The sequence below is a fragment of the Elgaria multicarinata genome, chromosome 2 (genome assembly GCF_023053635.1).
Source record: "Elgaria multicarinata webbii isolate HBS135686 ecotype San Diego chromosome 2, rElgMul1.1.pri, whole genome shotgun sequence".
NCBI classification, from domain to species: domain Eukaryota; kingdom Metazoa; phylum Chordata; class Lepidosauria; order Squamata; family Anguidae; genus Elgaria; species Elgaria multicarinata.
Window position 1 is genome coordinate 87,442,421 of NC_086172.1, and position 25,398 is coordinate 87,467,818.

Here is a 25,398-nt window from a genome sequence, read left to right on the forward strand (position 1 = left end):
TACTTATATATAAATCCTGTTTAAATTTAAAATGTGCCTGAAAGGCCTTTTTTCACAGCCCCCTTCATGTAACAATTGGCCCTTCTCTTTCTGCGCTGTATAAGAGATACCAACTTCCATTTTCCTTTTTCATTGGAAGACATACCAAGAATCAGCTGGTACGATTGGCTGGCCACCAATGCTACCGGCAGAGCCCTCCATGGTTAAATGTAAAAGCAACAATGAAACACGCTTCCCCAAGGCAGGGGCCATCCTCAAGCTCCGGTATTGGTTCACACGAATCCACAATGTGGCCAGGATACTGTTTTAAGCACAGGGTTTGACCGCACCATTTTAGATGTTTCACACAGTAAACCTGTCTTCACCAATAATGATAAAAAAAATCTCGCATCCAATGAATGAGGCTAGCCTTCTTTTCTTCATATTGCTCTCTACATAGTAGCATCAATATACAGTACAATGCCTGTATATTGTGATATGGGACAAGAGTTCATATTGCACATCCTAAGCTTTAACATTTAGGCACAGCACGTTTTCCCCGCCAGCTACCCAATTATCTGAGAACTTACTGCCTTGTTCATGCCCAGCTCAGATGTAGGGCACTCATGCATTGAAGTAGGAACAGGGCCATGCAACTGGCTCTGCTCCGGATGTCACATTCCTGGACTCGCCCCACCCCAACCTTTGGGTACTCAGCGCTGAAGTCTGAAAAGGGCGAGGTGAACGGCAAAGCTCCACTCCTGCGGAAGGACCTGAGTGCCCTACAGGCGAGCAAGAGGTGAACAGGGCTTCTATCTACTGCTTCTTTAGGTTTGGAGGCTTTGTGGAATGCGATATCTGCTAGAAGAAACTAAATCAGAAGGTGGCATCTCTTAATAATACTTGCTACTTAGAATTTTAAAAACATTTTAAAGCAGGGGTACGCAACATTTTCTGCCCAAGGGCCGCATCTGATGTTTGCAGGGGGCAAGGAGCTCCCACCACCACCACACACACTTCCTCTGCCTCCATAAATCTCAGGATACTGAGATGGGGAAGTTTAAACTATCCCTCCCTGCCCACTGAGGTCTAGGGATTGCTGGGGTGGGGTGGGGTGGGGTGGAAGCCTCTCCCATCACCCAGGAATTACCACTTGAGGTTGTTGTTTCTCCCCTGCTATCAGCAGCAGGAAAACAGTGATCTTAGAACTCAGGCATCAGCAGCACCCGTGCCCCTGCAGGCCAGATTATCAGCTGGGCTGTGGAGAAAAGTGCATGGGTTCCCGCCAGCTTTGAGGGCTGCACAGGGAGTGGCCAAGGGCTGTAGGTTGTGCACCACCACTTTGAAGCATTAAAAGCATTTCACCTATGTTTATTTCAGTAATCATCACAACAAGCTTCTAAGGTAAGTCACTATCATTATCTCCATATTGCAGATAGAGGGGCTGATAGTGAGAGACAGCAGTTTACTGAAGGCTGTCTACTGAATTCGTAGCAGAAGGAAGATCTGAACCAAGGACAGCTGTGCTCACAGCTCCATCTCTCTGCCACAGGAATGGTCATAAATCTGACAATGAGAAATACCAAAGGGAACAAAGGCAATACTCTGTAGGCTCAATCTGGACAGGGTCAACGTGCCCAGGGAACTACCTTAAGGCAAGAAGCTGGAACTCAATTCAGTAGAGGAAGGGGCAGAGCTTGGCGTTCTGTCCCCGGCATCTTCAAAAAGGGACACAGGTAGCAAGACTAGAAAAGCTGAAGAACTTCCAGAACCTTGGAGACCTCCTGCTGGTCAGAGTAATAGACAATATTAATTGACTGGATGGATCAAAGGTCTGACTCATTATAAGAGAGTTTCACACATCTGATTACCTTTGCAGCCCCTTCCACTTCAGCCCTTTGATCTTTTCTTCTTCTTCCCCCACCCCCTTAATTAAGGAAATATTCTCATCCTGCCAGAAGTTTATTTTGACTCTAGAGCTGTTTTGTCCCTCCTAAATGCTTTACTGCTAACACAGGCAATTTGAAACAGCCTAATAATGGTATTGAGCAAAAGTGTGTTCTTGCAATGTGCTTTGCCAGACAGATAATGCGTATATAATTTATATTTAACACAACAAAATTGCCCTATCGTCTTAGATTTACTGCTGGTATAAAACATTTTAATTATTTCAGCAAACAGCATGAGGTTCCTATATTCTACCATACCACTGATAGCCCTTCATCTTTGTACTTTTAAGTGCAGTGAAGGTAATGAAAGGCCAAACCGTTTTCTCCTTCCTTGTATGTTATTTATCACTCCTTCTAATAGTGAACTCAGATAGTTGAGTGCCTATCAGTTTGGAAGCAAAACACAGCCACTCCCAAGTAAAGCAGCAGTTTAAGGGGGAATCCCTAGGTACCCAGAAATACAGAAAGTTTGACACACACACACACACACACACACACACACACACACACACACTTTTAAGACTGCAAAATAGCCTGACAAGGATTTTTTGGGCTTCCATATCTACCAAAAAGGGGGTCTAAAGAAACTGGGCACATAGGGTGAGTCTAACAATTTAGCCTATGGATGTGAGCAGCTGAAAACCAAGTGTTAGAATGGCAACTGAAAATTCTCCTTCCCTCTCCCATCCTCCATGCTCCCCAAGGCCTGAGAACAACATTGCACAGATCTTTTTCCAGGCTGACTCCAGGCATGAACAAGAGCACTCTTTGAACTGGGACAAGAGTGTTTGTCTGTCAGTGGAAGGACAACACCTGTAGAACGGGACTTTTGCATCCTCTTCTCTCCACTGCAGCCTCCTGCACACCCTCCAAATCTACTTTAGAAAGGTTCCCCAATTCTCTGGAACAGATCTGGAGAGTCCGCAGTGGGCTGCAGTGGGGAGACAACGATGCATGTGTCCTGTTCTGCAGGCGGTGACCTTCTGCTGGTGGACCAAAGGATCTGGACCCAACCTCTAGGGGGAAGGGATACACTGCATGGTTTTGTTACAGGTACCACTTGCAAAGAATTATAAAGCAAATAGTCTTTAGAACTGGGAGTACCTCTTACAGCTGAAGTCATTATAAAATTAATGAATTTAAACCCACAACCGTGGACAGCCACATGTGCAAGTGGATGTGTTTTAAACTTTATACTGTAGATGATAACCTAGAATCATGGTCAAATGTCAATTCCAAGCAAAACCAGCTTGTTTGCTTAGCCAGGTGGCAGTAAAAGTTTTCAAAACACTTCTGGATGTATAAGTGCTTCTCCTGGATCCCTGCATAGGGCTGTCTAGGGCTGTGGCCTTAAACGACAAGTCACAGTTCTCCAATCTTTATGGCCCCTTCCCCAAATAGTATCGGCTTTACATGGGAAAAGGTGATGGGAAAATCATGAATTTTGTTTTGCTCTTTTAGTTCAATACATTTACAGTTGAGCTTTTAGCTGATTGTTTTAATGTATTGTTTTGTTTTGACTCATCAGCTATTTTTATTGCTTTTGTCAGCTGCCTTGAGCACCATGTGATGGAAGGCGTGATACAAATTCTCAGATAAAACAGAACAGAAAAGAACAAATTGTTATAGATAAAACCTGTGCACATATCTTGTGGCATATTCAGCAATCTGCAAGCAAACACCTCTTCATCTTAATGCAAATATACCTTGGCCCCAATGTCTATCAAAGAAAGTGTCAGGTGGGTTACTTCTAAACAGGGAAATCAAGAACCCAACACTTGGTTATTTTTTTCAATTCCAAATAGCCTGGATGTTATTTTAATGGGATGAACTCTTCCCCTTCTTTCAGCTGGCATCAATAGAGGCAATGGGATCTCGGGACTTCTGTGAAACTCTTTAGCTTACGAGATGCGTTTAGAATACAAATTTCTCCACTGACATTTGAGAAGATGTTTGTAAGTATTTTATTGAAGGGAATTGAAGGTTATCATACCTGCTGCTGCAATGTTTTGTTATTTCGGATGTTAACTTGATGTTACCTTCGGTATTTTGTATTTTAGATATTTTCTTAGGTGTTTTTTTTTTTTAAAGAATGTGCTATTGTAATTTTCATATTATTGTTAGCTGCTTTGAGACGTCTATTTTTGCACCAAATGCTAGGATACGTATTTAAATAACAGCATAGGAGGGAGCAAAGGGAGCAAATGAAGCAATTTGCCCCTGCCTCAGATCCTGTGCATATTGTTGCCCCCTGCCCTGCAACATTACTCACTGGAGTTCTACACACACACATACTGTAGGTCTTTGTAGAGGCATAGGCAGTGCTCCCAATATCACACCTTCCCAGGCCCAAAAACCTCCTAGAAAGCCCTGCAACAAACAAGTGGTGGAGGGAGGCACAGATCTGTTCCTCTTCCATATCAACAGATTGTAGCCAGGGCAAGCATCTGAATGAAGCCATAGACAGACAAGAGGAGGGGAAATTAACCTAACTAGCTTTCTTCATTAAGCCTCTGCACCCAGGACTACTTCTACTATCTACAACAGTGGTGGGCAGCTTGTGGCCTGCAAGGGGGGAAAAAAACAAAGTTAAAATTCCCCAGTCCCTGGTATTAGATACTCAGGCACACCATTTTCAAATAGCCCTGGTTTGGCCCAAATATCATAGGAGAGAACTTGAAGTGAAATGTTTTAGTTTTAATTGGTATGATTCACTCAGATCATACCGATTAAAACTAAAACCATGCCCTAGGCTCAATGCATTCTATTAAAGAATAAAGAAAACTTTAACACACAGGCAAAACCTTCAGTCAGCCAAGCAAAGCTAAGACATACTTACAGATCTAGCAGCTGTATGGTTACCATTCACACTCTACTGGTGAAGAGATCATTTCACCAGTACTTTGGGGGGTCTTTCCACAATACAGGCAAAGGGATCCTTCTCACAATACAGGACCTCAGTGATGGCCATCATGCACAGGCTTAAAAACATTTTTTTAAAAAAAAAATTGGTGACCTCCTTCTTAATACATATTCCAAAACTTTCAAATCTATTAGACCACGATATAGTCTAGGTTGCCTTTTCCAGGGAAGTCCTACACATTTTCCCCAAAACCATCTCCCTTCTTGATGAAAAAGAGTCTTAGTTCCTCTTTCCTGTAGTCGCTGGCTCTTATTATACTTTGCTCTTTTCAAGACAGGGGAGTCCAAAACTTCAATAAGCCTGTGTGCACCAATGGCTGAGGAACATGGGTGGGAGGGTGCTGTTGCACCATGTCCTGCTGGTTGGTCCCTGGCTGATGGCTGGTTGGCCACTGTGTGAACACAGTGCTGGACTAGATGGACTCTTGGTCTGATCCAGCAGGGCTCTTCTTAAGTTCTTACAATGTCTGCATTTCTGGACAAGGAGAATCTGAATACTGCAGCATCAGTGTTTCTTTGGGTATTTTTTTAATAACCCTTAACCCTGTAACTTTCATACACATAAGGATTCATGCAAAGATAATTAAAACATGTCTTATCAACATATGTATTGCCTCTAATAAGGTTCTGTCATGTATTTGTGCTTCTGTGTTTCCCTACTTGCCCCTTAGACCCTAGCATTGCTACACACTTGCCATCCCTTAAGCCCCCTTCAGTATGTCCTTCTCTTTCCCTTCAATTCCCTTGCACCCTATAGGCTGTCTGTTTCCTATGCCATACTAATAAGCTCCTACAGCCCCTCCCCATCTACGTATACCCCTCATAATATCTCTACACTAAAGAGGAAAAACCCAAGTCCAGAAAATCCTAACCCTTCTATACCACCCAACAGCCAAAGCTCTATGACTAACAGCAAGCACATTGTCTGCATGCTGAGCCTTATGTAGCCAAAGTAGCACCATCCACACACAAGAGAGAGGTATCAACAGGCTTGGGAGAACCCCAAGGTTTGCAGAAATACACACACACACACACACACACACACACACACACACACACACACTTTAGGCATAAAATCTAAAGAAGGGGAAACCGAAACAGCCCAATGAGGACCTAGCATGCTCCACAGCCACAGAATTCCGAATGCCTGGTGGGAGGAAACAGAAAACCCAAGCATGGGGGTGGATGGAATGAAATATCATGGTAAAGGGCTTTGCTGCCTGAAACCTGAACTGGAGCACTCTGGAGGTCCCCCTCGTCATATGAAACACTCATAAAAAACTTTAAAGTAAATGGTAGTGAAAGAAACATGAAGGTGGGTTTTAAAGAAACAACAACCAGGAGAAATGTAAGACAAGAGATATACAACAGTTAGCTCAATAATCTATGTAAATGTTTTGCCAGTTGTGAGTAAAACCAGGGCTCTTTTATTGCCTTCTTGCTGATGCTATCATCACCCTGGACCTGTAATTCTACACCTCTTGTCAAAACAAAGCCCAGGAAACACAATGAAGCTTTCCCACTCCCAGAAAATAGCCAGACTTCACATAGATTGGAAGCAATAATGCCTCTGACTACCATTTGCTGGGGACAAACTTCATGGAGTGCCATCACTACCATGCCCTGCTGATGAGCAACCAGATGAGTTCAGCCCAGATGGTGTCGGAAAGAGAATGCTGGTCTAGACAGACCTTTCACCTCATCCAGCAAAGCAACTGATATGTTGGGACTGGTGTTTTCCTAAAAAAGAAACACCACCACGAAGCAACATTCCATTATGACCTATGGATTTTGTCCTGCCTTTGGGAGCAAGAAAGGTCCAGCAGTTTTCCAGAATGCTTGAAAATGTTTTCTGATCCTTGCAGCTAATATTTAGGGGGAGGACTATTGCTTGGTGGTAGAAGGTCTCAGGTTCAACCCCTGCCATCTCCTGGAGAGCTGCTATCAGTCACTGTAGTAGACAAGACAGAGCTAGAGGGATCAAGGTCTGACTCCATGTAAGGCAGCTTCCTACACTCTTATTCCAGCCTGACCTCCAGTCTGAGAACATGGAAGAACTCAGGACATATTGGCCCTGATCAGAAGACATCTTAAACCATGGCTTTAACCATGGTGGTTAAGCCAGAAAGCCGGGCTGTGTTCAGTAGACACTTTAAACCATGGCCTTAGCTAGACCCAGTGGCCTAGCCAGATGGAAGGGTGAAGATCCCGCGATATTTTCATCATGAGATCTCCCCCTCAATTCACACACGGCATGCAATGACCTCTGATGGAGAGGTGTTGCGCCCATCATTTTTTTTTAGTTAAAGGGCCAGCAGTGCATGAACGCTTGTGAGCAAAGATGAGTTTTTTTAAAAAAATAATTACTTTCCCTGCTCCCCCCACCCTGTGCCCCATGTGCCCCAAACCGCAGCGCCCGGGCTTAGCCAAAGACCGCGGAAAAACAGGGCCTAAAGGGGAGGGCGAGATCCTGGGGCAAGAGAGGGATCATCCCTCCCTGATCCTGGGATCCCCTGTGCATCATGTGGACACACAGGGACGATCCCAGGGATCACCCCGGGATTTCGCCCTGTCTAGCTATGGCCCATGTCTTTAACCATGGTGAATAAAGCAAAAAAGCCTTATTCACCATGGTTAAAGCCATGGTTCAAGGTGTCTTCTGAACGGGCCCATTGACAGCCACCAGCGTAGTTCTCACAGCAGCACCTCACAGATTTTTGGCACAGCCAGGATTTATTTTCAAGTATAACCCCATTGGAAAGAGCACTCCTCAAACAACTGAAGTGTTACTTAAAATGCCTTCTGAATGATCCAGAAATGTACAGGTTAATTGAATAGGAAGATCCCAAGCAGCAAATTATATTTGTATTGATAGAGCACTGGGGGAAAGGGGCCCCTGATTAGGAAAGCTGCTGGTTACTTTACAATACATGAAGCGGAGAGGCTTCAGATGTGAACCAGAGAGGTGAAAATCAATGGGACTTTAATCAGCAGTGGAGTGCAGAGGATTTATTTGCCTGAAGACACTAGATGTAGCCAAGTTCCCTGCTGAGATTAATTCATGGGAGGGGACAAAACACAGCCATTATCCTAGTGACAGCTGTAACTGGCAAGGGGAATGTCAGCAATTCTGGAGTCCGACTGCCCCAACTTCTCTGGTGGCATGCAACAGCCCTCTTTCAGCCAGAGCCACTTCCCCAAACCTCCCTTCTCAGATGCCTCTGAGGTTTCACACAGCTAGAGCGTCTTCGGTTAAAAGGGCTTGGAGGACAGAATAGGTGCAAGTGTTATGCGAAGCACTGAATCGATATAACCCATAGCGGAGTAATTAAACATTTAAAATTGCTACAAGGCATCAGTCCTTTCACCTCACCATCCAGTGGTGCATCTGGGTAATATTACATCCTGGACATATGGTCTTCGGGGGAGGGGGGTTAGACAGCCATGTGTATTACTTCAGTTGTGAAACATACAGTTCACATTTCTCTTCTCCCACCACCACTCCATGCTTTACAAGACTGACCCAGAAGGCCAGCTGCAGAAGACCCATTTGGAAGTGGGCAGCTGATAGGCTTGGGACAGTCAATAGCTAAGAAGGAAAAGGCCTGGTCTACCAAGAGCCTGCTGGTGGTGGTCAGAGTGACAAGCTGGAAGAAAAGCCCCAGAAACGGGGAAAGGACGTACAGGAGGTAGAGCAAGAGAAGGTGCAGCTCAGACGAGAAGCAGGTGCAATGGGGAAAGATGAGCTGCAGCCTGAAAAAAGGGGCTGCTTATAAACTTCTTCACCCCATGTGCACCCGGGGTAGAGGAAGGGTTGGTTATTATGAGCCGGGTAGTCAGCAATAGCCTGGAGATGTGGGTGAGGAAAAATCTCTTCCAGACTTTGTGCCACTGGTACGCCGTGAAAGTCTTAATAAGTGGGATCAGGCCCCTACAGTTAGTGTCCTCGGAACGCAAGCTCCAGCAGTGGGAGTAAACCAGAAATGTGTGCGTTATGAGGGTGAGAAACAGACTGGCTGAGTTGTTCGCCTCTCTTCGTGACCCAGCACTGTATAAGTGGCTCGGATGAAAGACAGAAAGGGAGGCTTTGGCCATCTGTCTTGACAGATTTGGCACAGCTAGCTTTTAAAATATTTCCCCAGAAAAAGACCTGCAGCTGGACGCAGATCGATAGTTTGAACAAACTAGGCCAGAATGATGGTTTAGAGTTCCTTAGGGCACAATCCCATGCATGTTTAGACAGAAAAAAGTACAACTCCCAGAACAGCTGGCTGGGAGTTGTAGGTCTTTTTCTGTGTAAGCGTGCATAGGATTGTGTCCTTAATGACCCTGCCAGCCACAGATGTTATTCTGGAAATCAGAAGTAATGATCTGGAATTGCTAAGTAGCTGGGGACATATTTAAAAGGTGTGACATATTTTGGAAAAGAACACAGACACCACAACAAAGGATGATACAATGCCAGTCTGTGTCTCTGTGTTATCAATTTATGGATTTATTTAAAGTATGTTTATCCTCTTCATTCTCAGTTAAGAACAGTGATGTTTAAGTGAGATAGAGGGAGAGGCAGAAAGCTAGTTTTGAGCTCTGGGCTTGGACACTTAAATTACTGAAGAGTCAACTCACCTCAGGCATTCAACTATTTAACACTGCAATCCTATACATAATTGCTTTGGAGAAGGTCCCACTGAACTCCTTATAAATCTATAGGATTGGCTTGCAAATATTACACCTTGAGTTAGCTTCAAACATTAAAAAAGGATACAAAAATGAAGAGCTCTTACCTACTCTCATTGCAGTCAAGACTTCTGTAATGTTGGTGGCTCTTCCTGCTTTTTCATTATCCATCTCCATACATTATATGAAGCACAATAACTTCAAAGGAGATTCTTTATTGGGAAAATTTGAAACTGATTCCTTATAAATTACATAACATCCCAGAAAAATAATATTCCTCCCTGCATCCCACCCCACCCCCCGTTAAGGTCCAGTTGATTGAAGATAAAATGTCAATGAAGAAAAGAACATGTCTTATTTTAAAGCAAGTCATAAAAATAATCCAGGCCTTGGCCCAGTTCCCAGATGGCTATTCCTGTGCCCAGTTCCTTCGCAAGCTCTAACCGCACTTGGATGGACTGCAAAACAGAAGAGAAACATGATGGATAATTACATTTGCTGAATATTCACATCAGGAACTGATTGGTGTTTTTTGTGGCGGGGGGCATGGGAAGCTGGACAGAAACAAAAATCTAGAATCAGAAGGATGTTGATTTTATTTCAGACTAAGCCAATAAATTAATTATATTTTTAGCCACTAAATAATCTGACAATTTATTCATAGCAAACAGAGGATGCAACGTGCATCGGTTTATTCAACTAATGTATGCATCTGCCTTGTTGTAATTATATATGAAATAAGCTCATGTTTTGGGTGCAACCCAGCTCCATTAAAATCAGATTAGGCCCTTGGCCATACCGCTCTTGGTTTCAAAGCAGAAATATGTGTACCTTCAAGGTTGGGTAGAAGACTGCATGCTTCCCTCCTTTACTTCTGTAACGCACAAGAAAAGAAAGAAAAAACCATTCATGAAAATTGATAACACTGAGAAGCATCTCTTATCTATTTCCCCTCAAACTGGTTTCTTTCCAGAGAACAGCAGGGGTGGGGCAGAAACAATGAATTAGAGATTGCTTGTCCAATAAAATAAAATTAGTAAGTACAAACAGAGATATGGAGAGTGCAGATTGTACTGTTAAGTAGCCTACAACCTGAAATAACTCATAACTAGTAGAACTATCCACTAAAAGCAACCAAATTATCCACTGAAAGCAACCAAAGAATAATTTCAACACACACTACGCTGATAAACTTCAGTGTCTCATGGCATCCAATCCTCCAAAGGCACAGTTAGGGCCAAACTACATATTCACCTGGGTTTTTTTAAAAAAAATGCTTAAACTGGCTTCTCACTGTTGCTATCATCTCTGCCCTGCCCCCTGGAAGCTACATTTTACAGCAAACTTAGAAAGATACTTTTCTACAAAGAAATGGCATCTTTGGGGTATCATTAATTTCCACTAAAACATAACATAAAATGCAGTGGCTTCTGAATAATTCTAACTAGACTGACTGTTATAGCAAAGATACGTTTATAATAACACCTTAATAAATACTTTTGTTTTTGTTAAGGAACCAGCACTTGCTTAATGTAGAAGTAACAAGATTCTGTCACTGATCTGATTACATTGGTAACTGCTTTAAGAAATTTAAGCTCTTTTCATTCACTTTGTTATTTTTAAAATAACCAACACCTTTTATTCCTCTAACTTGAGAAAGGTAAAACACTGGAGGCAGCTTCGCTTGTGAGTTTATATAGTTTAAGAACAGTTCTGCATTCATCGGATTTATTAAACAAATTGACAATTAATGGTTGCAACTTACTTTTTGTATTCAAAATAATGTTCAGCTATTTGTTCATCCCAAACCAGTTTAGGCTTATGCTCCTTCAAGACTTCTATATACCTATAATATATATATATATTTTAAAAGGTATGAATTAATACTTTAGAATTCAGTTTCTGTTCAGAACTAATAACTATAACTTTATATTTAACAATTACATCTTCCAAGCACACAAGCTGCATATTAATACTGCTGGAGTTGTTGCACAGCATTAGCCCCACCAAGTAGCTCCACATCCTCAACATGCACAGAATAATTTGCTCAAGATTTTTTTAAACTTTTCACCTCTTATTGTAAACAGGTACACCATATAGGAGGCAAAACATTGGCTTTTATCTTCTAGTATTGGAAATTTTCAAATTTCAATTTTTGTGTGTGCAACCCAATTAAAATTTATATACTTTTAGACAATATTCCCTTCATAATTCTCCTCCCCCCCCCCCAATTGCGGTCATGTTTTACTTCAGCATATTTCCATCTGCCTGTTCTCAGTTCAATACTGGGTCATGTATGATCTTTACAAATAGAAGTCTTATTTTTATCCAGTTACAGTGAAACCTAATGGAAGACCACTTCTTTTTCATTTTATTTTGCATGTTTTAAGTGGGGTGACCTTCATACTCTGCCCTCTACAGTGTTAAAAACATTACAAGAGCAATGGTCTTTGAAGATGAATGCCAACTGGTTATGTCCAAATTCACCAGTACTAACTTTCATGTCTTGCTTTGTTTGAACTCTTACGCACAGCCTCCCTTTCAGTATGACAGTCCTCTGTGTAGGAGACTGAGCTTTGTTTTAGAGTTTGTTGTATCCTCGGTTCAAAGAAGCCTTGGACTTTAAAATATGGATTCAACTACTCCTAAAATGCCAGGATGCATCAGGGTTGATTTGATTTTAATCAAATTGATTTAAATCATGATTTTAATCAAATTGATTTAAATCATGATTTTAATTTAAATCATGATTTTAATTTAAATCATGATTTTAATCAAATTGATTTAAATCATGATTTTAATCAAATTGATTTAAATCACGATTTAAATTGCTTCTCTGAAGCACCCAATTTTATTCAAACCACAGTTTAAACCACTAGTGTGAAAGATTCTATTTAATCATAACATTTTAGTAGAAGTACATTATTTATAATATAACCTTAATACATATTCAGAGATGTCAGTTTCATTAGAAGGTAGGTACACACTAAGCAATTATTCTGGTGTGACTCCCTTTAACACTTTATTAGCAAATGTGTATTAAATTGAAATGTATCATATCTACATAATCCATAAGACGATAGCCTAAAACTACAGGGAAAGCTTGTACAAACAGATGTGTCTTCAAGGTGCACCTAAAAATAAGTTTACAGCAGCAGGGGACAGGAAACATCCCCCACACGTGCACTTCCAAGGCCAAATATATAGCACAACTGTGAGACAATTCCCACCCACCCCTTTGCAGCTCTAAGCTGGAGAGCTTGTTGTCATGTGCATTTTCATGGTATCCAGAGCACCTTGTAAACACAATACTTGCCTGGACTTGGGGAGCACAGGAGAGGACTATCCCTGACCTTATACATACTAAATTGTATCTCTCCCCTTGGAGCCCTGACTGGCGCTGATGCTGGTTTCATTTCAGTGACAAATGAAAACATGGCTGTTTATCAAAGGCTTTGAGGGCTAAAGCTGCACATCATTTTAATTGTTTTTAAATGCTTTTAAATGTATTGTTGTTGTTAGCTAGTTAGTGGTTTTATATGTTTTTAGCTGTGAATATTATTTGTTTTATATTGTTTGATTTTATCTGTACACCACCCTGAGCTCCTAATGATATAGGGCAGGATACAAATGTAATAATAATAATAATAATAATAATAATAATAATAATAATAATAATAATAATAAGAAGAAGAAGAAGTAGTAGTAGTAGTAGTAGTAGTAGTAGTAGTAGTAGTAGTTTGAGTCAACCAATATGTAGGCAATGTGATGATCACTCCAAAACAAAACAAACGACCACAAGTAGCACATCCAGTTTCAGAGGCACAACCCAATATCAAGGACAGGACTCCTTGAGGGAGAGACAGGTAGCTAGTGACCGCAAGTTTTCAGTTGACTACTAAGGCCAGCCAAAATCTGTGAAACCCTCCTTTGCATTATTTTATTTATTTATTTATTTATTTATTTATTACATTTCTATATGTAATAAGTTTCTATTATGTGAAACTTTCCTTTTTACTTTCTCTCATTTGGGTTAAGAAATAGGAAGCTGCAGTCCTTTTGAAACTGGAGAAATTTTCAAAAAAATGAAATTCTAAACAGAACCAGAGTCTTTATCATTTGGGTTTAAATTCCAATCTTATGGACCCCCTATGCCAGCAACTGCTGCATCAGGGCAGAAATAGAATACGATCCTTTGCATTCCGGAAGGCAGTGTGGAAAAACAATAGCTGAAGAAACGACGACTAACACTGCAATACTGAAAGCCAGCCCTGCCCCAAAAGCATTCCTGGAAACTCCACCTCTGCCAAACAGTCACTACCCTGCACACAGACAAGCTCACATTATCCATGAATGAAAGACACCAATCATCATGCACTGCTATCTGGAATATCATAACAATGTCAGCCTGTTTACACAATAAAAACACGTATATTTTTGTAATATACGTGGAATTCCATACTGTAATTTTACAGAATATTTCACCATAGCTAACACATTCTAATTTTTTTTTATCATTCATCTCCCTACTCTGCCAGTGACAACCTCTAGCCCTCATTTAAAGAAACCCACCATCACTTGTTGCGGGGTGGGAAGATGGCAGAGGGGAAAACCAACACTCAAACATAATCCCCTGTGCTGCCCTGCAGAAAAATGAGATAACAAAGAGTTAAAGACTGCTTTAAGAGTTAAAGACTGCTTTAAGAGAAGAACCTTCAGCATCTTCTCACACACCCTCCCATCCTGAGGACATGGTCCTTCCGCTCTAAAGACAAGTCCCCATCAGAGTTCACTGGGAGCTTTCCATGGTCCTGACAAAGGGCTAGATGTATCAAGGCCCAGTCAAACTACAGTCTCTGTTATCTGATGTGAGCCTGCTTACAAAGACAATGCCTGGCATGACCTCACCAAAAGAGACTATACCTGATGTGATCTTCCCATCATTTCCCCTGCAGGACCCACACCACACCGAAAAAGGATAACCATAGTTTGGTCTGGAAATGGACACTTCTAGAGGGCTGCATCTCTCACTGCCACCACCACTGTCAGGCCAGTGTTGCTAGAGGGCAATAACTTTTTTTATTCCGTTATTTTTGTACTTCAATTGTATTTTAATGTGTTTTATTATTTTTAATCAAGTTTTATTTATGATTGTAAACCACTCTGAATTGCATTTTTCTTGGTAAAAAGGTGGGGAACAAATAAAAATAAATAAATAAATAAATCCATGACAGAAGGGTATTGATCTACAGGCAGGGCCCTGAGAGGGGTGTGTGTATGGATGTGCCAACAATTTTGTTGAGTTGGTGAGCTTCTATACACCCTGCTATGGACAGCACAGGTAAGGGGGTGGGTGTAGGAGTACATGTAATATAAGGAGAAGGGAGCCAAGACCATTAAAGGTCCCTTTCCTCTTTCTAGATTTTCTCTCAGCTTGGCTTATGTGAGTACAGCATCTCCTAGCTCTTCTCTCTTGATTTGGTGCTGATGAACACCAGGTCATTAAAAAACAAAGCTCTTTCTCTACAGTATGGTTAAATCACGGCCATTCTGGGCATTCCCTCCTTTTGAGGAAAGCTTAATTGGAGGAAATAATAATAATAAATAATACTAATACTAATACTCTCCAGCAAAGGAGATCGAAAAAACGTCCCAAAGAAAAAGAAAACCAAGAAGGCAAGATGGCTGTCTGCTGAGACACTAGAAGTAGCCCAAGAAAGAAGGAAAGCAAAAGGCAACAGTGATAGGGGGAGATATGCCCAATTAAATGTAAAATTCCAGAGGTTAGCCAGAAGAGATAAGGAATTATTTTTAAACAAGCAATGTGCGGAAGTGGAAGAAGACAATAGAATAGGAAGGACAAGAGACCTCTTCCAGAAAATTAGAAACATCGGAGGTAAATTCCAGGCAAAAATGGGTATGATCAAAAACAAAGATGGCAAGGACCTAACAGAAACAGAAGAGATCAAGAAAAGGTGGCAAGAATATACGGAAGATCTGTATAGGAAGGATAATAATATCGGGGATAGCTCAGACGGTGTGGTCAGTGAGTTAGAGCCAGACATCCTGAAGAGTGAGGTTGAATGGGCCTTAAGAAGCATTGCTAATATCAAGGCAGCAAGAGACGACGGTATCCCAGCTGAACTGTTTAAAATACTGCAAGATGATGCTGTCAAGGTGATGCATGCCATATGCCAGCAAATTTGGAAAACACAAGAATGGCCATCAGACTGGAAAAAAAATCAACTTATATCCCCATACCAAAAAAGGGAAACACTAAAGAATGTTCAAACTATCAGACAGTGGCACTTATTTCACATGCCAGCAAGGTAATGCTCAAGATCCTGCAAGGTAGACTCCAGCAATTCATGGAGCGAGAATTGCCAGATGTACAAGCTGGGTTTAGAAAAGGCAGAGGAACTAGAGACCAAATTGCCAATATCCGCTGGATAATGGAGAAAGCCAGGGAATTACAGAAAAACATCTATTTCTGTTTTATTGACTATTCTAAAGCCTTTGACTGTGTGGATCATAACAAACTGTGGCAAGTTCTTGGTGGTATGGGGATACCAAGTCATCTTGTCTGCCTCCTGAGGAATCTGTATAATGAACAAGTAGCAACGGTAAGAACAGACCACGGAACAATGGACTGGTTTAAGATTGGGAAAGGAGTACGGCAGGGTTGTATACTCTCACCTTACCTATTCAACTTTTACACAGAACACATCATGCGACGTGCTGGGCTTGACGAATCCAAGGCTGGAGTTAAAATTGCAGGAAGAAACATTAACAATCTCAGTTATGCAGATGACACCACTTTGATGGCTGAAAGCGAGGAGGAGCTGAGGAGCCTTATGACAAAGGTGAAAGAAGAAAGTGCAAAAGCTGGGTTGCAGTTAAACCTCAAAAAAACCAAGATTATGGCAACCAGCTTGATTGGTAACTGGCAAATAGAGGGAGAAAACGTGGAGGCAGTGACAGACTTTGTATTTCTGGGCGCAAAGATTACTGCAGACGCTGACTGCAGCCAGGAAATCAGAAGACGTTTACTTCTTGGGAGGAGAGCAATGACAAATCTTGATAAAATAGTTAAGAGCAGAGACACCACACTGACAACAAAGGTCCGCATAGTTAAAGCAATGGTATTCCCCATAGTAACCTATGGCTGCGAGAGCTGCACCATAAGGAAAGCTGAGCGAAGGAAGATAGATGCTTTTGAACTGTGGTGTTGGAGGAAAATTCTGAGAGTGCCTTGGACTGCAAGAAGATCAAACCAGTCCATACTCCAGGAAATAAAGCCAGACTGCTCACTTGAGGGAATGGTATTAAAGGCAAAACTGAAGTACTTTGGCCACATAATGAGAAGACAGGATACCCTGGAGAAGAGGCTGATGCTAGGGAAAGTGGAAGGCAAAAGGAAGAGGGGCCGACCAAGGGCAAAATGGATGGATGATATTCTGGAGGTGACAGACTTGACCTTGGGGGAGCTGGGGGTGGCGTCAGCCAACTGAAAGCTCTGGCGTGGGCTGGTCCATGAAGTCACGAAGAGTCGGAAGTGACTGAACGAATAAACAAACAAAAAAATACTAATACTAATAATAATTTTTTTATTTATTTGTTACCCGCCTCTCCCTCTGGATCAAGGTGGGGTACAACACTAATAAAAAAAACCATAAAATACATACAACTAATTCAAACGTTTAAATCCTCTCTATATACAGGGACAATGCCAGTGAGCAGTGTGTCCCATATGTATCATGGGGAGAATTTTTTTTAGTATAGGTGTATGCACTTGCCAACATGTCATCATACTTGCAGCCATTATTAATTATTCTTACATGTCTCAAATACTGCTAACCCACTAATCTTTGTAATTGAGTTTTGGCAAAATGTGGTTTCTTTGTTGAAAGAGTTGCCTTGTCACAAAATGTTTGACTTCACATAGATACGTTGCTTTATTTTTATTGCATATAGGTGAAGACAAAGGATTAGCAAAGACCGAGCATTTTTATTTCAATCTGTGGTGTCAAATCTGTGGATCCAAAGAAAAAAAACACTAATCTAGCCAGACCCATAAAGTAGTACACGCTCTAATCCATTTTACCATGAATGGAAGGGTTCACATGAGAAAACAGATATGATTTATGTCAGGTGCTGTTTATACACAAAATACTTTTGCTGGGGTGTGAAAAATGCTGGGGCTCTGTAACATTTTAGAAAGGTGTGATCTATAGTAGTGTAAAAAGGAATTTATCTATTGAACATGGCTTCAATTCTCATCGAAGATTTTTTTCAGGTTTTTTTATGAGTATCACAAAGAATAGAATGTGCAGACTTATATCTTAAACTCTACACTTAGGACTTTACTTGTAGGCTACCAACTTCTAAATCTTCTTCCATCTACTTTAAGAGCCAATTTTGGAAGAAAACATTTGGAAGTGACACCAAGGGCCAACACACTCAAATTGCCAGCTGTACCGTTTTAATTGGCATGTCTTCCCAGCAAAAACCCTGGATTGTAGTATGACGAGCATGGTAAGAATTGTTAGGGTTAATTCACAACTACCTTGTGTGCCTTCTGCAGAAAAGCAGTATGTAATATTTAACTTAATTCACAAACAGCAGTAATTTACTCTGGAAGTTGCTTCAATAGTAAGGTATTTTACTTCTGTACTGCACGTTGCCCTCTGCAAGGAGTAACGTCTATTCTTTTCACTGTGGACGCATTAGTACCTACCAGGTCTAAACACTTTGCTGCTGAATTACTGTTACACTATTGTAGTGAACACACCTTTTGCGAGAGATCTCTAAGACAGCACTTCCTAGAGAATGGCCCTTGGTAGGACATGGTCATAAATGCCATGGGTCATGACATTTAAGTTACCCTGCACTTTTTGAGAGTAACAGCAGTAGCTATTCCACATTCTTGCGAGCTAACTGAATAATGCAGGAGTCCTATTAAAAACAACAACAGAAGATTCAACACTGTGCTTACCAGCACTGGGTACTTTAAGACATTGTTTATCTAAGCAGCATTAACATTTTAATGCAAGCAGTGACCACATGGAAACGTTACATTTCTAAAAGAAATTCTTAAGGGTGAATCCTAAGCATGCTATGACAGGAAGAAGAAGAAAAAAGGCCCTACAACACCTGTGCTGGCTGGGGAATGCTGGGAGTTGTAGGACTTATATCTGTCTAAACACACATAGGATTGCTCCCTAAGACTGAAATATAGCATGATCCAGAGTAGCACTCATGTATTGTAAATACAGGACATTCCTGAATTTCTTGGAGTACTACCCTCTCATCAATTGTCCTTTTTTAAACTCACAACTCAACCTCCTTTTTAAACTAACAAGGTAACACCCCCACCCCACTCCACTAATCTGTTGATTTAACACAGGAGCCACCTCCAAGGAAAATTCACTCTCATGCTATTTTATACATGTGCAGAGTTTCCTTTAGGGGAGGTCTCAAGGAGAGAAACTCCAAAAAGTGAGACCTGAATGCAGACAGATTTCATGCACTTTTCTGGATTGCTGCCATAAACTCTCCGTCACCCACCATGCAGAGAAAGCACACAAAGAAAAAAGCTGGATGCTATTCTAAAATAATTGGATAGCTTACGCAGTAGCTTAAAAGTTAGAATGAAAGTGCCAACTTGCAAACTTCAGCTTTTGATGCCACACTTAAGTTAAAAATTAAGGAAAATACAAATAACTCATGGAACCAAAATTAGTTTTAAACTGATATATGCTTTCCCAGGCTAATCATACAATGAATTCACAGTTGTTTACACACATTTAATATCACTTTCTGATTATATAGGTAAGCTTAGTACAAGTATTCATTTTGCTGTATTCCATTTTAAATTATTTCTTTCTGCAACTAAAACGTAAACAGTAATTTTCCTTTTTGCTTCAGTTATTTGTGGCAATTGCTCATTAAGTGTTGTTTTGTCTTCTACAGCACTCGTCTGCGTTTTTTTATAGCATCAAGGATTTGCCTTCTAGGGGATATAACCAGACAGAGCTTTTTATCTTTACTACCTAGTATTTGCTCGTTTACCCATAGATTTTTCTCTTTGGTTTATTTGATCTAACACTTTCATTTCATTTCAATTATTACATTTCTATATTGCTCCCAAAGCCAAAGCTCTCAGGGCGATTTACAAAGATTAAAAACTTTAAAAATACAATGTTGTAACATAATATATAAACCATTTACAGAAAACACATACATGTAATCCCAGAACCCATTAAAAATCCTATGCTGTCAAATACCTAACAGTAGAGGAAGGTCTTAACCTGGTGCCGAAAAGATAACAATGATGGCACCAGGCAAACTGGGGAGATTCCATAATTGCAGAGCCACCAGGGAGAAGGCCCTCTCTCTTGTTGCCACCCTCCGAGCCTTCCTCGGAGGAGGCACTTGGAGAAGGCCCTCAGAAGATGAGCATAGCATACAGGTAGGCTCATATCAGTAGAGATGGTCTATCAAATATTACAGTCCTGAGCTATGTAAGGATTTATAAGTCAAAACCAGCACCTTGAATCAGGCTCAGGAATGTACAGACAGGTCATGCAAGCCGGCCAGAATTGGTATTATATATTTGAAACATCTGGTCCCCATTATCAATTTGGCCACTGCATTTTGCACAAGCTGCAGCTTCCGAACCCTCTTCAAAGGGAACCCCTTGTAGAGCACATTGCCGTGATTTAATTTGGAGGTTACCAGAGCACAGAGTACTGAAGCCAGGTTATCCCTGTAAAGACAGTTAGGCCACCAACCGAAGCTGGTAGAAGGCACTCCATCTCTCTGAGGATACCTGAGCCTCAAGTGTCAAAAATGGTAGCAATGGGACCCCTTACTGGAGAATCCATGGGGCTGAGCAATATTCACTAAGCATCACCTCCTGAAGCAGACAGGGTGACCAAGGCTGTTTCCGTGCCAAAACCCAGCCTGAATCCTGACTGAAATGAATCCAGATAACCCATCTCATCCAAGAGTATCTGGAGCTGGTCAGGAATCAACAGCTCAAGGACCTTGCCCAGGAAAGGAACATTTCCCACCAGCCTAAAGTTACTGAGATCTTCTGGGTCCAGGGAGAATTTCTTCCAGGGTTGTCTCATCGCTACCTCTTTCAAGCAGTCCAGGACAACTCCCCTTTGAAAGGTCACTCCTTAAAAGCAGGTCTGGCCTTAATAGTTTACTTCACCTTGATAGAATAAGACCGTGGCTTTTTAAAAAGCCAACATATGGCCGGGAAGATAGGGGACCAACAGGTTAATGCTAGAGTAATTTTCTTGGCCTAAGCAAACACAGATCTAAGTGATGGGGAATATGCTCTCTGTGAGCAGAGAGAGCATAGGCTTGTTTACTTAAGATGAAATTGACTTTTGATTGTTGAGCAAGCTCTTTGTTGGCCTAATGAAAAAAGATAGCCACATGAGCAAAAATTATTTAAATTAGGTTCTATATTTCAGTTTCCCTCCTTTGTTCACCTCAATTTGGAAGAGGGTACTACTGCATGAATAAGTTTTCCTTCTAGATTTTCGAATCTCTCTATTAAAATAACCGTAAATTGATTTTGCGGTTTTATTATAATTTTGTTTGTTTTGACCTCTGGAAGCTGCCTATAGGAACGTTGGTTATAGGGTGGCCTATAAATTGTATAAATGAATATTAAATAAATTAAGCTGCAATCCTTGACACTCATATGTGTGGTTGGAGGAGAAACATGCATACAAATGAATGTGTCTTAAATGTTTTTGTTTGGTTTTGGTGCTCATCCTGAGGCTAAAGAGGCAAGCCATTTATACAGAAAAACAGCTTGCTTGTGGCACCTCAAACTCTGATGATACGCCTAACTAGTCCCCCACCAATATGACTATCTAGGATTGTGGCCTCAGCAATTAAGGAGCTAAGTTCACTCATGGGTATTTTTATATTAAGGAATTATCTAATGGATACTTGGATACTAATTAAAATCTGGACATTTACCCCACCCCACCCCACCGGACAATGTGTGATCTTACCAACGTATTTCCTAAATTAGAACTTGAATTTGCCTACCTGGTGATGTCTTACAAATCAAGTATTCTTTCCCTAATAAGTTCTTCCCCAGGTCAGAATGTAAAATGAGATTGTGCACATGTTCCTATGAATACAGCAGCAGTCAGGCTGCTTTGTAAAGAGCATCTGCAAAAATAGGTTCAATGAACTGCTAAGTAAATCACAAAACATTTTAAAGTGTTTATCTGCCTTAAGTTTAAGTCAATTTTTGGCCACGTCTTTCTGAAATTAGAAATAGCATAGACTTGTGGGCTGCACATGGTTCCCAAAGGGTGGTGGTTAGAGTTTCAACTGAGGGTAACCTCAAGAAAGCTCCAGAGCCTTGGGAGCCCAGGTTGCTATGGAACCTTGAGCTTATCAGACCAATCAGGGGGGAAACTGCCCAGACCAAATCAGTGACAGTTTAGGCAGAAGCCCTTCCTATACACTCTGTAATCCCTCTATTTTCCAGATTATTTCACCACCTTACAAGGCCAGTGATTGATTAATGATTATACATTGTTGTTTGAAACAAGCAAAGAAGCAGGCATAAAATGAATGATTTTAAATGCAAATGTTGATTTCCACAATTTCTTCCTTTAAAATGTTCATTTTAAATGCAAGTTAGTTAGTTTTTTCTTTTATTGTTAGAAATGTAGATGATGATGATTAGAGGGTACTCTGAAGCAGCAATGGGGAACTTGTGGTCCTCTGGATGTTTTCGCCTACAACTCCCATCAGCCATAACCAGCATAACCAATGGTGTGGATCATGTGAGCTATGGGCCAAAACATCGAGAAGGCCACAAGTTGCCTACCTCTGCTCTGAGGGCTTCGGAGTATTCCTGGGTATGTCCTGAGTTCCCTAGAGCCTTAAGAATATCTATCACATTTGCGGGGCGGGGGCATTTGCGCAGCTTTGTCTGACTTGTTTTAAGTTATTGGACAAAAATGGATGAAATTTGTGAGAAGCAGTTGAAAACAACTCAACAGTATGATGCGCTGCATCTAACATGATGAGCAGAGGGGGATTTCTGCTGGGGGAGGAGGTGAGCCCTCCCATCTCCATACCTGAGAAGTCTTGAAGAAAGGTTATAAATGCTCCAAAGCCATGGAGCCATGGTCTCATCCATATTGTGTGCAGAGGAAAGCCTACCCATCATTACTTGGAACTGGTGACACCCCAAAGATCCTGAAGAAGTGAGTCCTCTGCAGCCAATTCCTTCCATCCCTATGCCCCCACCGCCCCCCTAGGCTGAAGGGAAGCAAGTAGCAGGCAGCTCCCTTTCCTTCCACTTAACTCCCAGCCTTAGCCATCTAAGAGCTCATAGCCTGTCCACTGTTCTCTGGCAGCATAAGGGCTATGTGCAAAGGCAGTGCGCAGGAGCATCCCACAGCCCCTTATGGGTTGAAATGAGATGAATGTCAGTGCCAGTTGGGCCTCCAAGAGGGAGGGCATTCTACAGCCGGGGTGCCAGAACAGAGAAACCCCTCTCCCATGTCTCACCATAGCATCTGTCTTGCATTGGTGGGATGCGGAGGATGGCTCCTCCAACAGACCTCAAGTCTCAGGTAGGCATATACAGAAAATTTCTGCCAATTCTCCTCTCCCACTACAGCCCTGCCGCCACACAACACGCCACGTTTCCTCCTCCTCCTCTCACATTTCCTCACCCAGTCCAACTAGGGAGATCAGCAGAGGGAAGCCTATCACTTGCTGAATCAGGAAACTTGGACCTAGGTCAGATGGCACCCACAACTGCATCTGAGCTCGGATGCTGTCGTTGCATGACATTTCTTTTAAAGGAATGCGTGCTTGGATGCTCATCCTGACGGGGATGTCGCTATGGACGCACAACCAATTGCCCATGACATTAAAACCAATGCAGCATGGATGGACTTCATTTCATTTTGCAGTTCAAAGGCTTATGGGGGGGGGGAAAGAGCTGGGAGCACGAGGGCGGTGCAGTGAGGAGAGGGCAGGTCTTGCTTTAATTTAAGAAGCAGGATGTTCCTGTATCCCACACAACTCCCTTCCATCTGTCGAAATGCCCCCTTTCAGCACCCAGGATGTCTGCAGGTGGGATGCTCACTTTATAAACAGCAGCAGCGATTATTCAGAGGGTTTTTTGTTTCTAAAAAAGCCTCTGTGTGTTCTGTATTTTTAACATGAAATTCGAGTACCATCACTGGTAGAAGAATAGCTCCCCCTGGTGCATGAGTGCAGCTAGGAACAAGGGAATTTGGAAAAACAGAGAAAAATGCTAAATTCTTTAGCGCAGTATATGTAGAAGACATATGTAAGACCTACATCTTTTATCAATCATCTCTGATAGGCAGGGCTCAGTCCAACCCTTAAAGGCCAAAAACACTCTTTGTAGGGTCCAATCTTCCACTGATAGTTTAACACTGACAGGACATTAAAGTTCCACTACTGAGGATGTTTCCTCTAAGAAAGTATTAATTCTGGAAACCAGCATAATTGGTTTGTGCCATGGTTGAAAGACGCTAGCCTTAATTAAGCAAGAAATTAATGTGTCCAGCATTGGGATTCTTCTTCTTCTTCTTTTAATGTGGCTGCATGACTGAAAATTGTAAGATTCTAGAAGGAGAGCTCAGAAATATCAAGAGATCTATGGCAGCTGAGATTGTGGACGAGTGCTGTAACAGAGAAACTGACAACGCAAAAAAGGGGCGCGAAGACAACACAGCAACGATGGAGACTTCAGTGCAATTTGGAGATGTTCGACACAATATGCAAATGAAAATAAGGAGAAACTGAAATCACCGACCACACATGACAATTTATGGAAAGACACATTGAGCTGAAAGAAATCTAGTAACATCTGCTAAAATGTTGGATTTCTAATTGTTTGCATGTTTTCATAAGTTTAAAATTAATGAAAATATATTAAAAATATATATACATAAAAAGAAAGATGTTAGTCTTGGCATACTAACTGATATGGAAGCAGGTTGTGAACACATATTTAAAAATCAAGTCAACTTATATGTAACGTATATATTAATAAATAAATACTGTATTTTCTATATAGGTTGTAAGAAAATCTTGGAGTATCCCGATGCTCATCTATTTAACAGTTTCCTTAGTTAAGATTAGTTGATTGGAAGCACTCTCATGGGCCAATAGTAATACATACAAGGTAAGCAGGAATTAAAAGAGAATGTCATTTAAAGGTATATTGGATAACCAAGATGTGCAGCCCAATTCTAAACCCCCTTACCTAGGAGTAAGCCCTACTGAATTTACTTCCCCATAAATGTGTAGGATTGGCCTGCCAATTTTCCTAAAAACCAGAACTCAATTACCTAGCCTGCATTAAAAAAAATACTTCAGAGATGTGTTCAAACAGTGCTTATCTCTTTGCATTACTGGATGTGCAAGAACTTAAATGATAAAAGATGTAGGTGCAAAGAAGGGAAGCAATCTTAATGGCAACATCTGTCTGCAGTATCATCTATCGCCTTTTCATATTTGGTTTGTTTGTTTTTTAATCCCAAAACTTTGGGGAATCTTTATTAATTCACAAATACACATTGCCTTCTAACAAAACATTGCAGCACGTTTTTAATTAGAAAAAGAATCCCACTTAACTAGAAAGGGAAGATGGGAAAATATTAAGTACTACTTTATCAGACCTCGGCGTTCCTATAAGAAGAGTAGCTTGAGGCAAGAAAAGCTTTCCTTCACCACACCCCAAAACTTTCCTTCACCATATGTTTCAAGAGCTATAGGACTATTGCTTAGGAATCCTTACTGCCCCAAATACTTCATTGCCACCAGCTCTTGGTAC

At 41.3% G+C, this 25,398-nt stretch overlaps 1 protein-coding gene across 2 annotated transcripts in view; it reads right to left on the reverse strand.

Annotated features, from left to right (window-relative positions):
* Positions 1 to 9,565: 9,565 nt before the first annotated feature.
* CHID1 (chitinase domain containing 1) overlaps positions 9,566 to 25,398 on the reverse strand; it is a 99,763-nt gene continuing 83,930 nt past the window's right edge. The window contains exons 11-13 of one of the 2 annotated variants that reach the window (XM_063118748.1): positions 11,293 to 11,373; positions 10,359 to 10,401; positions 9,566 to 9,985 (exon numbers count right to left, since the gene is read on the reverse strand). In XM_063118748.1, coding sequence (XP_062974818.1) covers positions 9,887 to 9,985; positions 10,359 to 10,401; positions 11,293 to 11,373 — 223 coding nt within the window. In that variant the 3' untranslated portion in view covers positions 9,566 to 9,886. Of the gene's footprint in view, positions 9,986 to 10,358; positions 10,402 to 11,292; positions 11,374 to 25,398 lie in introns of those variants that run through there. The other variant, XM_063118749.1, reaches the window with a different exon arrangement.